The sequence below is a fragment of the Ailuropoda melanoleuca genome, chromosome 8, assembly GCF_002007445.2.
Source record: "Ailuropoda melanoleuca isolate Jingjing chromosome 8, ASM200744v2, whole genome shotgun sequence".
Lineage (NCBI taxonomy): Eukaryota > Metazoa > Chordata > Mammalia > Carnivora > Ursidae > Ailuropoda > Ailuropoda melanoleuca.
This window is the reverse complement of record NC_048225.1, coordinates 36597540-36613923: the sequence shown is the minus strand read 5'-3', so window position 1 is coordinate 36613923 and position 16384 is coordinate 36597540. Positions and strand designations below refer to the sequence as shown.

The 16384-nt window shown below is 51.2% G+C and overlaps 1 protein-coding gene across 1 annotated transcript in view; it reads left to right on the top strand.

Moving 5' to 3' along the window:
- Positions 1 to 16041, top strand: part of PANX1 (pannexin 1) — a 42202-nt gene extending 26161 nt beyond the window's left edge. Inside the window, exons 2-5 of the mRNA XM_002930412.4 lie at positions 189 to 325; positions 12969 to 13192; positions 14198 to 14856; positions 15380 to 16041. Coding sequence (XP_002930458.1) covers positions 189 to 325; positions 12969 to 13192; positions 14198 to 14856; positions 15380 to 15459 — 1100 coding nt within the window. The 3' untranslated portion in view covers positions 15460 to 16041. The remainder of the gene's footprint in view (positions 1 to 188; positions 326 to 12968; positions 13193 to 14197; positions 14857 to 15379) is intronic.
- Positions 16042 to 16384: the final 343 nt, after the last annotated feature.

Sequence of the window (16384 nt, the reverse complement as noted above, 5' to 3'; positions counted from 1 at the left end):
CAACCAGTGTCGGCTGAAAATCTCTCAAACACTCAGCCTGAATGTGAACCTGGGCGCTGGGTCTTAGTTCTGACCTATGCCTGGCGCTCTGTGACTTCGCTAAAACGGGAGGGAGGGCTGGGGGGCGGGGAGACGGGTCCAGACCCTGCACTCACATTTATTTGGCACCGTCTGTTTTTGCTTCTCAGGTACGCAGATAAGCTGTTTCTCCCCAAGTTCCTTCTCCTGGCGTCAGGCTGCCTTCGTGGATTCCTACTGTTGGGCTGCTGTTCAGCAGGGCTCCTTGCAGAGCGATTCTGGACGCCTTCCGCTGTGCCTGCACAAGGTAACTGGGGATGTTTGCGAATCTCACCAGTGTGCTTTGTAGATGTGGGAACGGAGGCGCAGAGAGGCTGTGCCAGTGCACAGCCACACAGAGACTGGGGCCAGCCCGCATGCTGTCACACGGATCATATAGCGGTAGCACTTTCAAGTCAGAAGAGACCTCAGAGATGACTTGGTCCAGCACCTTCACTAGCCCCTGAGGAAGCTGAGGCACTTTTTGGATTTTAGCTCCGTACCAGGGGACGCCTCTTGTGTCCTAGTCACCTTTCTACCCTTACTGCCCAGCAGCGTCTCACACAGAGCAGGCTCCCAGTGCCCTTTGGAATGCCTGGGTGGGCAGTGTTAGACAGGGGCAGAGCTAGGACTCAAATCTAGCTTTGGCCAGTGCCTTTTCACTGCTCACGGGATCCCTTGGGGAAAGTAAGGGCCAACATACACTTTAGTTTGTTCTAGCCAGTGTGTTGCTGGAGCATTGGGAAGCCTGGTGATGTCTCCCTCCAGGGGTGTTGGCTGCAACACAGCCTTTGGGATAGACTGCTTTGCTTTCTGATGGGTCCAGGTATTGCAAGGAGAGGGAGGGACGCTACATGGGAGACACCAGTGTCCTAAAGAGAAGAGGTACAGACAGGAGCCCCGTGTTGGAGGAGCAGTGGAGGTGGGGAGTGCATAGAGGATGGGCAGTGAGGAACTTGAGCTGGAGTTGGCAGGTTTGTGCAGGAGAACGTTCTCTGTGTAATGAAGTGGCTCCATTAGGTCTTCTCTGTGCATATAGAAGTAGGACTATGCATCAGCCTGTCATTATTTTCAGTCACTGGTTCTTTTGTCCATCATGAGAACAAATAAAAGATTTGTGTTTTTTCTGCTTTTCTTCTCCATTGTGGAAAGCATGCTATTTTATTTTCTGAAAAGCCAAAGACTGAAGTTTGACTCTCTCCAGCCTTGACCTATTGTTGAACACACAGCATCCTTCTTTCTAAAAAAGAACAGTTTAAGTCCTTTGCTATGACTTGCTATGACTCAGGCCTCTTCTCCTGTTTATTTATTGCATGCCATCAGGCACAGTGATGCCCCACAATGACTTCTTTCTTCTTTGGGGTTGGGCTTTTCTCTTCGACTTTTAGCCTTAGTGTCCATTGGGTCCCCATCGACTCTGCATGTCTTAGTAGCCAGGCCAACCAATAATATAAATGGGCATAGTTCCAGAACAGCCTTGTTTGCAAGTCGAAATCCGTGCCGTTATAGCTTAGGTGCCTTGGCTGTGATGCTCTTAGGAGAAGGGAGGTTGTAATTAGTCGCCGGACTGGACATTAATGGAGCCACAGGAGAAGAATATATAATCTGGCTTGTCCAGTGTAAGAGCTGGCAGGGATGGTAGAGACTGTGAAATCTTTAGAGCTGAAAGAAACTCAAGGATTTTGCTACACTGTAAGGTGAAGGGCACTTAGAGAGAGCAAGCTGGGGACTCAGGACTAGTTGCTGGCTCTAAGACTTGAGTCAGGGCCCTGGCCGTCCACTGCCCCTGCAGTAGAGAAGCAGAAACCTCGTAGAGCAGTGCGGGCAGCCAAGTCTTCAGTCTCCAGTGTCAGTGAGAGACCGAGGAGCTCTCTTTCTGGTGGTGGTAGCCCAGCTTATTTGGATGGAAGTTTGGCTGAGAGATCTTTCCAGATTCACAGGGCTGGGGGCAAAAATTAGAGTTGGGGGGCGCCTGGGTGGCACAGCGGTTAAGCGTCTGCCTTCGGCTCATGGCGTGGTCCCGGCGTTCTGGGATCAAGCCCCACATCAGGCTCCTGTGTTGTGAGCCTGCTTCTTCCTCTCCCACTCCCCCTGCTTGTGTTCCCTCTCTCGCTGGCTGTCTCTATCTCTGTCAAGTAAATAAATAAAATCTTTAAAAAAAAAAAAAAATTAGAGTTGGGACCAACCAAGTTGGAAGGACCCGGGTCAAAACCCTAGGCTCGAAAGTCCATTCCTGGGAAGTAAGGGATGATGCTAAATTAGACCAGCCCTCCTGGGGACTAGCGTCCTGGTTTGAATCATTTCACTGCTGACTGAAGGAAGAGATAGGGGGATGGTCAGCCCTCTAACCTGCCTGCCAGCCAGCAGCGGAAATAAATCTTCTCTGGAGGCAGGTAACTTCATCCAGGGCCTCAAATTCTTGTCTAGTTTTTCACGTATAATTTCAGCAGTCATTAAAAAAATAACCAATGTACAAGAAAACCAAGTCTTCATTTGGGTGGTATTGTGTGTTGAATTGTATCCCCTAAAAGATGTATTGATGTCCTAATGCCTGTACCCTCGAATAGGACTTTTTGTGGAAATAGGGTTGTTGCAGGTGGAATTAGTTAAGGTGAGGTCCTAACCAGAGTGGGGCAGGAGGGTTCCTAATCCAGTGTGACTGGTGTCTTCATAACAGAGGGAACTTTGTTTGCAGACAGGGAGGAGATGTGAGACACTGGGGACAAGACAGCGTGTGACACAGAGGCTCGAGCAGAACACCTGTCTACACTGTGCAGGAGGCTGGAAGGTCCTCTCCTCCAGGCACTGGCGGGAGCACAGATCTACCAACACCTTGATTTTAGACGTGCAGCCACCGAACTCAGAGGGAAAGCTTTGACTGCCCAGCGTGTGGGACGTGGTCAGGACAGCCCGGGGGGACAGAGGCAGGTGGTCGGAGAAGCTGGGGCTGCAGCCTAGCTGGAGGAGAGCTAAAACCTATGTCAGATTTGCACGTCCACGTGGCGTTGTTGGCCCGGCCAGACTCTGTGATCATAGCTGCTTTGTTTCTGCATTGATTTCTTCTTCTGGTGTTTTGTTTAATTGTGATAAAATACACACCACATAAAACTTACCTTCCTAGCCCTTCTCAGGTGTGCATTTGAGCGGCATTATGGACATTCACACCATGTGCAACCACTGCCAAGATCGTCTGGCCTTTCTCACCTTCCCAAACTGAAACTCTGTACCCATCAAACAATGACTCCCTGTGTTTCCCAGCACCCACTGTCCCGCTGTCTGTCTTCTTTCCGCCCTTCCAGGTCCCTCCTATAGCTGCAGTCCTATGAGATGGGTCCTTTTACGTCTGGCTTATTTCACTCTGCATAATGTTTTCAGGTTTTGCTCACTTCATCACATGACCAGAATTCCCTCCCTTTTTAAGGCTGAGTCGTACTCCGTCAGGTGCGTTGACCATGTTTTGTGTGTCCCCGCATCCCTCCATGGGCCCCTGGGTGGCCTCCACCTCATGGCTTTCACCGTTAATGCTGCCACGAACACGGGTGGACAGGCGTCTGTGCCAGTCCCTGCTTGCAGGTCTCGTGACCCTGTCCCTGGACATGGGGCTGCCGGATCCCTTCTCAACAGGGTTCTTCCTGATGGTTTGCTTTTTTGGCCTGTCCACCTTCAGTGGACTTGTGATTGCTGAGCTGGCCAGGGGTCCTCTCAGCAGCTGGAGCCGTGTCTGAGGCCCCAGAGCCCGATGGGGGGAGAGCGCATGGCCTCCTTCAGACTTCAGCTGGTCCTTGCCTGTGAAAAGGTGCGGGTTGAATTTGCATGGCTTCAGAAGTCTGCACGCTCACCCGGGGGTGGCTGCCAGGCGGTGAACCTCAGCTCAACACAGAAAGGGATTTTCTAGCACAAGAGCGTTCTGGGGGGTGGGAGGGCTTGGTTCAGGTTGGGCATGAAGGTGTGTGTCTTCTCCCCATCGCTTTATTCCTTACCCTGGCTGCGCTTCCTGTGTGCAAAAGCCCGGCTCCCCAGCTCTTCTGGACACCTGGCTGGGTCCTCCCCACCTCCTCCACATTGCCGTCACGCTACCAGTCAGCCCTCATTCATTCACGACTGCGGGGACAGCTCACAGACGTTTCCATCCCACGAGAACTCTGTCCTCCTGGATGATGCATCCGAGGCACCACCTCTATCTGCTCTCCGAGGACTTTGCCCCCCTCCATGTGTCCTCCACATCCGTAGCCACCGCCCTCTGAGTTCGTCATTACCTGGAACTAAAGTAGGGCACCCCACTCCCCACCACCACCTCCTGCCCTCCGAGGCCTTCCCCACCACTTCCAGAGAAAATGGAAGCTCTGACGTGAGAACAGCCCTAGCTTCCTGCTATCAGACTGCCAGATGTCGCCAGGGCAGCCCCAGCCTTTTCCTTCCCTTCTGAGAAATGGAAGAGGCCCCCCTCTCCTGACCAAGGGCCGGACCCCTGTGTTCTGGACCCCCTGCCCCCCAGGTTGCATGCACACATCCCTGTCTTTCTCCTCTGTGTCCTCAGCCTTCCCTTCCTGTGGGCTCTGTCCCCACGAACGTTTTGGCACATCTGTCCCCACGTCACTGGCAGCCCCTCTGTTGCTGCGTAAATGCTCGCCCCCTGGGGCTTAGCCACTTGACTTCTCTCAGCCGTCCAGTCCTGTGGTTTGTGCCCTCGTTCTGCAGAGGTGCTCTGGACTCTTGGGGCAGGGTCTCCTTGGCGACTCCTTCTCTTTTGCCCATCACTGAGAAGTTGGGGTTCGTCCAGGGCCCTGTCCTAGGTTGCCTCCCTTTCTCATGCTGCCCCTCTCCCTGGATCACCTCACCCTGTGTCTGTCTCGGCATCCTCCCCTCCACCATCAGCACCCGTGTCTTTGTCTGCAAGCCCTGTCCCTCCTGACCTCCAGATTGAACCCTCAGCTGCAGTCTGAGCTCGTGCACCCAAAGACCTAGCATATGCCTCCAGCACGTGTTCGAAGCCAGAGCCCATTTCCCTGCCTGGCCCCTCTGTGACCGCCACCATCTACCCTATTCCCTCAGCCAGACATCTGAGGGCCGTTTTGACGTTCTCTCCCCACTCCGTCGTGTCAGCCACCCAGCCCAGCGGTTGTGCTTTCCCACGTGGCTCTTGTGTCCTTGGTCACCCATCCTGTCCATGGGGCAGCTAGCCACCATTTCCCTCTCCCAGACTCCTGCCGTGTGCTCTCCTGCTGCCCTTGCTCCTACTCCCCCTTTACTCCTTTCGGCATAATTGTACATCCTCCTTTTCTCACCTGTTGTTTCCCTAAACAAAACCCTCCAGTGTCCCTACACAACGTCTAGATTTCTTTTAGAAAACCAGCTATTTTGGCTACCAAGGTTATCTCTCACCACTGGCCCCTGCGAATCCCCCCACCCCAGCCTCATTGCCAGGCCCATCCCCACCACCCCTCAGCCCCAGGGACCCTGACTTCCTGTAGCTCACGTGTCTTGGCTGTTTCACACACACCTTCCTTTGAAAAACCCTCCCCTGATTCCACCTCCCCTCTAATCTGGCTACCTCCTAATGTGCTATTCTGGTCTGGGCTTAAATGTCCTGTCCGCCTGGAAGCTTCCTCTGAACCTCTAGGCTGAGAGTTATTGCCAAGTCAGATTGCTTTCGGGCTGGCTGGGTCAACACGAAGCCTCTGGACAGGAGACCTCACAAGCTGCCTACCGGCAGTCAGATCCCAAAAATGGGGTGCCAGCCGAGCAAAACATCAGCTGCACCGAACTCTGGTCTCTGTTGTGCATTCCCAGAGCAGCCTGTGCTGTTCCCGGAGCAACCATGGGAGGTGGCAGTAACTTGCCTTAATTCTACGGAAGTGGTTCCTTATTTCTGAGCCCGCGGGTTCCTGGCAGGAAGAGCCTGTGCCTGTATCTCAGGCGTCAGTGCACCCCTGGGACAGTGCATCACCCACAGGGGGTGCTCAGCACACAAATGTGGAGGTGGGGGGGAATGAAGCGGTTCATGTGTCCTGCCCAGAACCAGGCTTTGTTCTCCAGGAGCATCCTGAGTCCAGGGTGAGGGCGTTAGAGACGCAGGGTTTATGTGAACGCTCCTCAACTCCATTCTGACACCAGCCTTAAACCCAGGAGGCCCACACTCCCCCAAAGAAATGACTCACTGGAATATTTAAGTGGCCTTGGTGTAATCAATACTGTGATTTCTCCCCAGCTACTTCTTCCATGTCTCCTTCCTCTTCCTCCACTTACTTCTGGTGGCCTCCAGTAGCTCTTAGACCGGTTTTTGTGGAAACGTGTGTGCATTCAACGGGACCGGCAGGTGGCGCTCTAGGACTTTTTGATAACGGGCCTTTTTTTTTTTTTTCCCCGAGTGTTCTGTTCTTTGTTCAAGTTCATAATGTAGGCAGCTGCTAGGCAAGATTTTTATTTTCTGAAGCAGGAAGGCAAGGTTTTGACTGAAAAAAGCCACAGAATAAGAAAATAAAATTAATAGGATGGACAGATCTTTATTTAAGTGATTCCCAGAAAGTTAGTCTGGAGGGGTCCTCTGCGACTCCCAGACCAGACGTTTCCAAACCTTAGCATTACCCCAGGGGGAAGGGGGGCTCGTGAAGATCCAGGATCCTGAGGGCCGGGAATCTGATTTTCTTCAGCTTCCCAGGAAATGCTGGTTCGACTTGGGCCCCCGTGTGGGCACCACTCATCTAGACCCGTGCTTCGCCGATTCTGTGTGCATGTAAGGCCCCTGGGACCTCGTGGAGATGTGGCCTCGGGTGCAGTAGGTCTGATGGGGCCTGCGTTCTTCCCAGAAAGTGCCCCGGTGATGCTGAAGCTGCTGGTGTGTGGGCCACTCCCTGAGAGCCAGGGGTCCCGGGCCGGGGATTGACAAACTCTGGCACACGTGCTCCAGCCAAATCCAGCCCCTGCATCGCCTGTTTCTGCGAGTAGTTTCAGCGGCACACAGCCATGCCCATTCCTTTACACATTCCCTTACACATTCCCTGCGTCGGCTCTCACGTACGCACCAGGGGTCCTCTGGCTCAGAGACATTGACTGTCTGGCCCTTTGCAGGAAAAGGTTTGCCCGCCCCCCGTGGAGTATTCTCAAGGCCTCGCAGATGATTCATTGAAAGGAACTACCTGCGTCCTAGAACACTTCGTTCCATTGTCACACAGACCGGAACGTTTGTCCTTGCTTCTTCATGACTCGGTTCTAATTCTGCCGTCAGGAGCCTCTTTCTGCTTCCACACACAAACGCTCTGCTTACCATCCTCTCTTCTGTAGGCCTCTCCTGTGCCAGGCCCCTCCCCGAATGTCACGAGTCATGAGGCCTGCTCCCTTGGGTGTGTTCCCTTGAGTGCGGAGTAGAATGGGGTACCTACCTTTCTTCTCTGTCTTCTGTAAGCTGCTCGTGTTTGCACTAGCCTGAGTAGCCCTGCACTCAAGACTTCCCAAATTTGGGATTATCTCTAAAGTGAGTTACTGTCTGAACAAGATGCAGCCGAGAGCAGACATCTTCCATGTGTCTTTTTGTATCACTTCCCCAGTGCAGTTTGTTCTTGGTTTACCTGCTTCCTACTTTCGGACTGTTACTTCCCATCTCTTCCAGCGTTCTTGGCTTTCTTGGCTGTGCTTGGCTTTGGCCATCTCTGTGTGCTACAGAATCCTGAATTGTAAGGTTGGCCCGATTTTTCCCCTTTATTTTCAGTCACCTACTGCACATCTCCACTAGGATTTGAGTTCTTGAGTTAGGGTATCTTACGTTCACAATTTCTCATCTTCCTGGGTCCGCCTCCCACCTCCTCTCCCTCTGCTTGGAATCCATTCCTTCTTGTTTCTTTAGTTCAACTAGTGGTACTACCACCCACACCCTTGCATAAGGTAGAAACCCAGAATTAGCCTCTGTTCTTCCCTTTTCCACCCGTCACTTCCAAGTGGGCACCGCAGTGCTGCTCCCCGCCGCTGCTGCCGCAGTCCAGCAGAGCATTCCCCGCCGCTCTGCCACCGTAACCTCCTGCCTTGTCTCTCTCCTCTCCAGTGGGTTCCCTTTTCCATGGCTGTAGTAATCTCAAATAAATTTTCATCACGCCTTGCACCCATTGCCTATGATGTGGGAAGCCGAGGGCTTCATAATTCAGTTCCTGCTTATGCTTCGTACGAGTTCCTAGGCTGCTGTAGCAAATTACCGCCCCCTCCACGGCTTGGCACAACAGAAATATATTTGCTCATATTTCTGGAGGCCAGGAATTGGAAATGTAGGTGTCAGCACGGTGGGTTCCTTCTTGGGGGCTCAGAGCGAGAACTGTGTGCGTCTCTTCTTGTTTCTGGTGGTGGCTAGCAGGCTCTGGTGATTTCCAAATGAGGTCGTGTTCTGAGGTTCTGGGTGTGAGTTTTGGTGGGGGGACACCATTCAACCTAGTCCATCCTTCCAGCCTCAGCTCTCACTACGTCCTCACTGTGGGCTTGCTCGTTTGCTTTGGTGCCCTGGACGGTGGGAATTCAGTGGGCAGAAAAGGAAAATTCCATGCAGAGGAAAGAGTGTGTCCAAAGGGCCACAGAAAAGAGGAAATTTGAGTGGAGTTTTAATGCATGAAAGGCATTTTTGTTCTTGTCGCCTCACTGTACTTGAAGACCTGGTTCAGATGTCACCTCTTCTGTAAAGCCTTCCCTGACCTTCCCAAGGACAGTTCTCATTGCTCAGGACTTAAGTACCTACATGTCTAGTGGCCATCACTTTTTTTTTATAAGATTTTATTTATTTATTTGACAGAGATAGAGACAGCCGGCGAGAGAGGAAACACAAGTAGGGGGAGTGGGAGAGGAAGAAGCAGGCTCGTAGCGGAGGAGCCTGATGTGGGGCTCGATCCCACAACGCCGGGATCACACCCTGAGCTGAAGGCAGATGCTTAACAACTGCGCCACCCAGGCACCCCTAGTGGCCGTCACTTTTATGTTTTGATTGTTTAATTATTAGCTGGTATTCCCACCTGGCCCTTCTTCCAGCCCAGAAGGGTTTTTTGTTTGTTTGTTTTTAAGATTTTTTTTTAAGATTTTATTTATTTATTTGACAGAGAGACAGCCAACAAGAGAGGGAACACAAGCAGGGGAAGTGGGAGAGGAAGGAGCAGGCTCCCAGGGGTGCCTGGGTGGCTCAGTCATGAAGCGTCTGCCTTCGGCTCAGGGCGTGATCCCGGCGTTCTGGGATCGAGCCCCACATCAGGCTCCTCCGCTGGGAGCCTGCTTCTCCCTCTCCCACTTCCCCTACTTGTGTTCCCTCTCTCACTGGTTGTCTCTATCTCTGTCACATAAATAAATAAAATCTTTAAAAAGAAGAAGAAGAAGAAGCAGGTCCCAGCAGAGCAGGGAGCCCGACGTGGGACTCCATCCCAGAACCCTGGGATTACACCCTCAGCCAAAGGCAGACGCTTAACGACTGAGCCACCCAGGTGCCCCAAGATTTTATTTTTTTAAGTAATTCCATACCCCACGTGGGGCTCAAACTCATAACCCTGAGATCTAGCGTTACACACTCCACGTCTGAGCCAGCCAGGTGCCTCCAGCCCAGACGTTTTTGCATGGATTTACCCTTCTGCGTTTAGTTTAATCCCGTAGGCGGTGACGGCATAGGTTTCAGGGGAGGAGCTGTCCTAATTGGACGCGTCTTCACCTTCCACGAGGTAGAGGGGATTTGAATGTGGATGGAGGTTGTACCAGAGCCCCTCCAGGCTTCCTTCCATCTGGATGTGCTAGTGTTCTAACTACAGCCCCTTCCAGAAACAACACAAACTTTTAAGGCTGGAGATTGTGCTGCCTTTTGGTTCTACTTTGAGAAGCTTTGCTGTCACTGCAAGAGCTCAGTGCTGACGTGAAGCGCATGACAGAATTGTGCGGCTGTGGCTTTGAGAGATGCCGAGTGTCTCAGACCTCATTTGGAGCAGACGGAGCTTATGAACAAAGCCATTCCCCATCCAGCGTGCACTCCCAAAGCTCAGCAATTTCCCCATGTTCCTTCTGTGGACAAAAGGATTGTAAAGACTATAATTTAATGCTTTTTTGAATTCCTATTTCACTTGAGTTGATTTTAATACCACCTTGTTACAGAGTCACTGAAAGTCACATTTTCATTTTTGATGAAAAAGAAACGAGGTTTAAGTATGGAGAAAACTGAGAAATGGGGCCTCAACGGCATTCCTTGCAGAGGTGATCAAGGCATGAGGCTGTCTGAGGAGAAAGCAAACGCCCAATGCGTAATAGCTTTAAACACTCATTTTTTCCAATTATGATGAGCAATGCTGATCTATTCATTGGTACTAATTACTGCACCACATAGGCATGTTGGAAAAGGTGCCAGAGATGGTAGACAGTCACTTTTTAATCCAGAAGAACAGTTTGAGGTAAAATTCTATTAATTCAAATAGCTTGGAAACAAAAGTGACTTGTAACGATATCCCACAGCCCCAAATTAGAAATAGTGTTCTCCCCGTAGTTTCCCAAGAAAACGCCTGGCTCTCTTGGTTCTGGAAGCAGCACAAACTCCGTCTCACACAGTTCCATTTCTGTGCTAACGATGCCCTTCAGAGCGGGTGCTTCTCACCACAGCCGGCTGTGAATGACATCACCAGACTTCATCGGCTCACAGCCTGTCGTGTGTGTCGCAGCGCCGCAGGCCTCTGCCGATCAGGTTCGCGATTTTGAAAAAGCCCATCCCAGGCCAGAACCCCCGACGGAGGTGGCGGCATCGGCGAGGGGGCCTGGCAGGGCTTTAGAGGCATGGGTGCTACTGCCCTCGTTGCCGTGGGGCGGCAGTCCCAAAGGTGGCCTCCACGATTGTATCAGGGAGCCCATGACCCGGGAGAGGAAAACACGTGACACCTTGATTTTTTTTTAATGCATCTCTAAAATTTAATATCGAAAAATACTTATCATGCAGGCAGCGATCCCTAATGAGGTAAGTGCTCTCTGATTTTGTCAGAGACCGCCACCACTTCAAAGTTGGTGTTAGGCCATGTGTCACATCCTAATAAATGTGTTAATAAGCACATATAAATTTGTTTTTTAATGCGATAACTATCAATTATCATCCACTTCTTTTGTGAACTTTTAGGTATTATTTTATACATTTAAAAATACTGTTCTTGGGGTACCTGGCTGGCTCGGTGGGGCGTGCAACTCTTGATCTCGGGGTTGTGAGTTCAAGTCCCACATTGGCTGTAGATATTACTTAGAAATAAAGTCTTTAGAAAAAATATTATTCTTCATGAAAAACAAGGAAAGACCTGAGGAACTAGCACAGAACCAAGGAGATGAGGGAGACATGACAACTAAATCAACAGATAGACCATGAATTGGGTCTTTGAGCAGAAAGGGACCATTGGAGAAATCCAAGTGAAAGTCTGAAATTGAGTTAATGATGGCTTCTTACTCTTGATAAGTGGACCATGGAAATGTAACAGTGGGAACACCAGATGCGTGTTACTTGAGAACACTCTGTACTGTCTTTGCAACTTTTCTGTACATCTGACTGGATGGTGAAAGGCCCAGTGTTGGGACTGCTGCCTGCTCCCAGACATGTGTGGGGTGGGATTTCTGTGCCCTCTCAAGGCCATCACTGCTACAACTCTGAGGAAATGGGAGGGACCAATCCAAAGACAGGGAGAAGTTTTCCAGAGAAGTAAAATAATTTGCAATGTATTATGGTGGAAAAGGTGCAGCTCTGGGTTCAGAGAGGGCCTTCATATTGGACCCTGGCTCCAGCTTTGTGCTCTGTGGCCAGGAACTGTTCTGGGCTTCCTCTTCCCCTTTGTGAAGGGAAGCCATCAATAAAGGCCTTAGCAGGGTCATTGTGAGGACTAAAGATGTAACATGTCCACAGAGGTCGCCCTTCTGTTGGTTTTAGCTGGTGTGCTGTCGTGCATTTTACACGCCAGGCACCACGCTAAACATTTTGCACAAGTTATCTAATTTAATCTTCATGACATGTGTATTACACGACCATTTCATCATTTGGGAACCTGAGAGTCAGAGGCTCAGTGACCTCAGCACTCAAGGACACTGAGACGAACTTAAATTCAGGTCCGTGCTAACTGTAGTTCGTAGTTTTCCTTTACCTTCTCTTAAGGCTTAGCCCCAAAGGCCCGATGGCCCTGGTTACTGGGCACTCTGCCTTCCCTGACCCCGGAATCCCCTCGTGTTTGTTTTGCACGTACATCCACATCCAGCTGCTCCCCGCGGGGATGTGGCCCACGGCAGTTGGCTTGTCCGCGCCCGAGATCGCTCAGCTGAACACTGAGGGTGTTGGGCAGTCCTTGGGTGTCCTAGCGTGGAAGGCCCGTTCTGCATTCCGTGAATTTTAACTGCCTATGCCAGCTGTTTGATGGCGTGATTACTGTACCCCTGAAGCCACAGTTCTTCTCATTTGTTTTAGGCAAAGTTGGCATTTCTGTGTCATTTTCCAGGTTGGAGAGAGAGGGGAAAAGACAAGAGTTCTAAGATTAGTGACCTCTTAAAACCATGGCAATGAAAATCAAAGCACCCCCAAACCAGCAGAGGCCACTATGACATGTACCTGTTCCTTAATTGGGATTTTATTAAAGGATTACTCTAAAGGACACGGAAGTAACTTTATTTTTTTGTTTCCTTCCATGATTAGGGAGGAGACACCGTGTGTCAGTCACCGTGTAGTTGCCAGTTACTTCAAATTAAAGTCTATTGAAGGGGGATTAAAAAAAAAAAGGTAGTTAGTGATGTTACGTACCAGGGCAGATGAATTTAGCCTTAAAATGTTACGAGGTAACGAGCCTGATTTCCGAACTTGACGTTTGTCTCGAAATGAGAACACGGAGAGGAGCACTTGTCCACTCGGGCTACTGGAGTGAGGGGTCTGTGGGCCCCTGACCGGCTCTCTTGTTTTTCAGTTTTTCCCCTACATCCTGCTGCTGGCGGCCGTCCTCCTGTACCTGCCCTCCCTGTTCTGGCGTTTTGCAGCTGCTCCTCATCTTTGCTCAGACTTGAAGTTTATCATGGAAGAGCTTGACAAAGTTTACAACCGCGCAATTAAAGCCGCAAAGAGCATGTGTGATCAGGACCTGAGAGATGGTGCCAGCCCAGTTCTGAGCCCTCATGAGAACATGGGACAGAGGTAACTCGGCCCCCAGCAGGTATCTTGGCGGGCTTTGGGGTGTGGTCTCAGCCCTCCTCCTACCCATCTGGCCCTAGGGTGCCCGCTATAGTAGATGGGGAGGGGTCTGTCGTCCACCTGCCCGCCCCGCCATCTGTCCTCGCATCCAGATGCTTTCCCTTGTTGAGAGGAAAGCCACTGTCTCGTGTCCTGAAAGGCAGGTGTGGCTGCAGTAACAGGTAACGGCTCCAGCCACGTGCTGGCTTGGAGCTGCTCCATAATGGAGAAGCACAGAGAATGATGGGGCCGCTGAGCTTGGAGAACCGGTGAGGGAGAAGTGGGGAACAAGTAGGCAGCGCCTTGTCTTTTCACATTCTTCCTCTGGTTCCTCTTATCAACAAGGGTCATCATATTAATAGCTCTCATTTGTAAAATACTTAATGTACCCAGAGAAAACACAGTCTCAGGGATATATTATCTCAGCCCTCAGAATGACATTACAACTAACTGCATTTATTGACTGCCTCCCTCTTCCCCAGATAAAAATACTGGCTTCCAGCTATCAGGGGGAGAGCTGGGACCCCACCCAGGCCCATGGGCCAGAAGCCTGAGCCCCGTACCCACAGAGCGGTCTGCCTCCCGTCCCTCGCCTGGAGGAGGCGCTTGCGTTCTAGTTGGGCCGGAAAGTCTGCATTATTCTGCACACCTGAGAAAATTGCACGTTTAAAAACAGTAGAACAAGAACGGTCCACGTGCAGCATGTACTAGGAGCCAGGCAGTCTAAGAATCCGCAAATAGGACTCCTTTAACTAACCAGACCTTTAAGATACTAGGGGAGAGTGTCGTCTTCTTTTCTTACCGATTTTATGCCCTGATAACGCCAGTGAAGTTCGAGGTATAGGAGGGAGGGAGGTAAGGTGTTCGAGGTTTTTAGCCTGATGCTGTTCTCTGCGTTTACGTCTTTGATATCTGATCGTCGTAAGGGTTTCACGTTTTCTTTTACTCCTTTGCGGTGGTTGTCCGTAGTGTGTGGGAGATCCCTGACAGCCACTTCAAGTACCCGATTGTGGAGCAGTACTTGAAGACAAAGAAGAGCTGTAAGAACTTAATCCTCAAGTACGTCAGCTGCAGGCTGCTGACGCTCGGCATCGTACTGTCCGCCTGCGCCTACCTGGGCTATTACTTCAGCCTCTCGTCGCTGTCCGACGAGTTTGTCTGCAGCATCAAGTCCGGGATCCTGAGAAATGACAGCAGCATCCCCGACCGCTTCCAGTGCAAGCTCATCGCCGTCGGCGTCTTCCAGTTGCTCAGCCTCATCAACCTCGTGGTCTATGCGCTGCTGGTCCCCGTGGTCATCTACACGCTCTTCGTGCCGTTCCGACAGAGGACGGACGTCCTCCGGGTGTATGAGATCCTGCCCACTTTCGACGTCCTGCATTTCAAGTCGGAGGCATACAACGACCTGAGCCTCTACAACCTCTTCCTGGAGGAGAATGTAAGTGAGCTCAAGTCCTACAGGTGTCTGAAGGTGCTGGAGAACATTAAAAGCAGTGGCCAGGGCATCGACCCAGTGCTCCTCCTGAGTCACCTTGGCATGATCAAGATGGACGTCACGGACGGCAAGAGACCAGAGCCTGTGGAATTGACGACCGAGGAGCCGGGGGACCCGATGACGGAACTCAAAGGTAGGGTGCGCTCTCGGGGCAGAGGCTGAGGAGGCCCACGGGGCGCCTTTGTGGCCATTCTCCACCAACGAGCAACAGTCTTGCCCCCGCCCCTTATCACGAAACCATTTTCCTGTGTGGTCTTGGGTGAAACCCCTCAGTCCTGGGAGACAGAGGGCAAGAATCGGTGCTGCCCCAGATCGCCAAAGGACACTGTGCTTTCTCCAGACTGTCCTCTCTTCCTCTCGCGGCCTCTTCCCCAGGCATCGCTCCTTGCTGTCGTTCTCGCATATGCCTGTCTTATTCTGTTCGCTTTGTCCCCGAACCTCTGGGCCTCTTGCCCGTTGTTCACCATCTCTTTCAAGAGACGAGTTCGTTGATTTAATTGTAGCCCTGACCTAACTTCCCTGTGCCCTGAAATGTGGGCTAAGAAGCAAAACCTGGTAAGGCGAAGAACACAAGATTGATAGAAGAGAAGGTAATTCCTGCTGTCAGTTCCTGCTGTGTGACTTTTGTCATAAATATTTGTTTTCCGTTTTGACAGATTTGAATGTACCCAGTGAAATTAAAGTAAATAACGGAGAGACGAATGCTCGACAGAGACTTCTGGATTCTTCCTGCTGATGATTTTTTCCCCTTGAACCTGAGATCCGTGACTTCTGTGACAGGAGATTTGTGTCGGCAGAAGCACTCTGTCAGGCTCCCAGCTGGTCCACGGCAGGTGGTTCTCGGTAGAGCTGCTGAGTGTGCCTTATTGAGTCCCCAGTGAAAATGACGGTCCACAGAACGTTGCAGGAGAATGGTTCATGAACTGCCGAGGAGAAGCCCTACGGAGATGTGTAAACCCCAGCAAGTGTACATGTGTGAGTCCTCTCACATGGAAAGTGGGAAGGCTCATCAAAGAGTCGGGCCCCATTCGTACCTCAAAGAAACACCTTTCTGTGGCGATGCTGCCGTGAGACTCGGAGGGACCAGCAAGGACTTCAGAAGGCTTTTTGTGTTTGTTGTATGAAATAATAATAAACGTGTCTCCTATGTGCCCTTAATGACTGTTGCACAAGAAAAACATTCCCTGGCCAGCTGCATACCTGCTGATGGCGGCGTCCTCCACTGGGAACAGTGCTGGCGTGGGCTCGTGTCCACCCAGACTCTGCGCACACTGCTGCTCGTCAGCCCCGGCGAACCGAAACCGCCCACCGCTGTTCGCTGCACTCCGCTCTGGAGGGCTCGGGCCTCCGCACTGCTCCGCCTGGAAACGTGCTGAACAAGGCAGAGTCCCGGGGATATTTAACTGTGACTTATGTTCTGAGAACGTTTCTCAGAGAGCATAGTGGGGAAATCTGTACATACAGAACAGGTTGTTTCAGTCCATTTCCGAGGGGTTCTGTGCAGGTCATTCCTCTGTTATCAAAAGTCTCGAAACAGGATGTTTAAACAAATGAACAGAACACAAATGCTTTAAAAAAAAAAAAAGACATTCTGCTTATGATTGGAACGTATAAATGACATCTGCCATATGGTGTGCTTGGACCCAGACATCTTTTAAAAA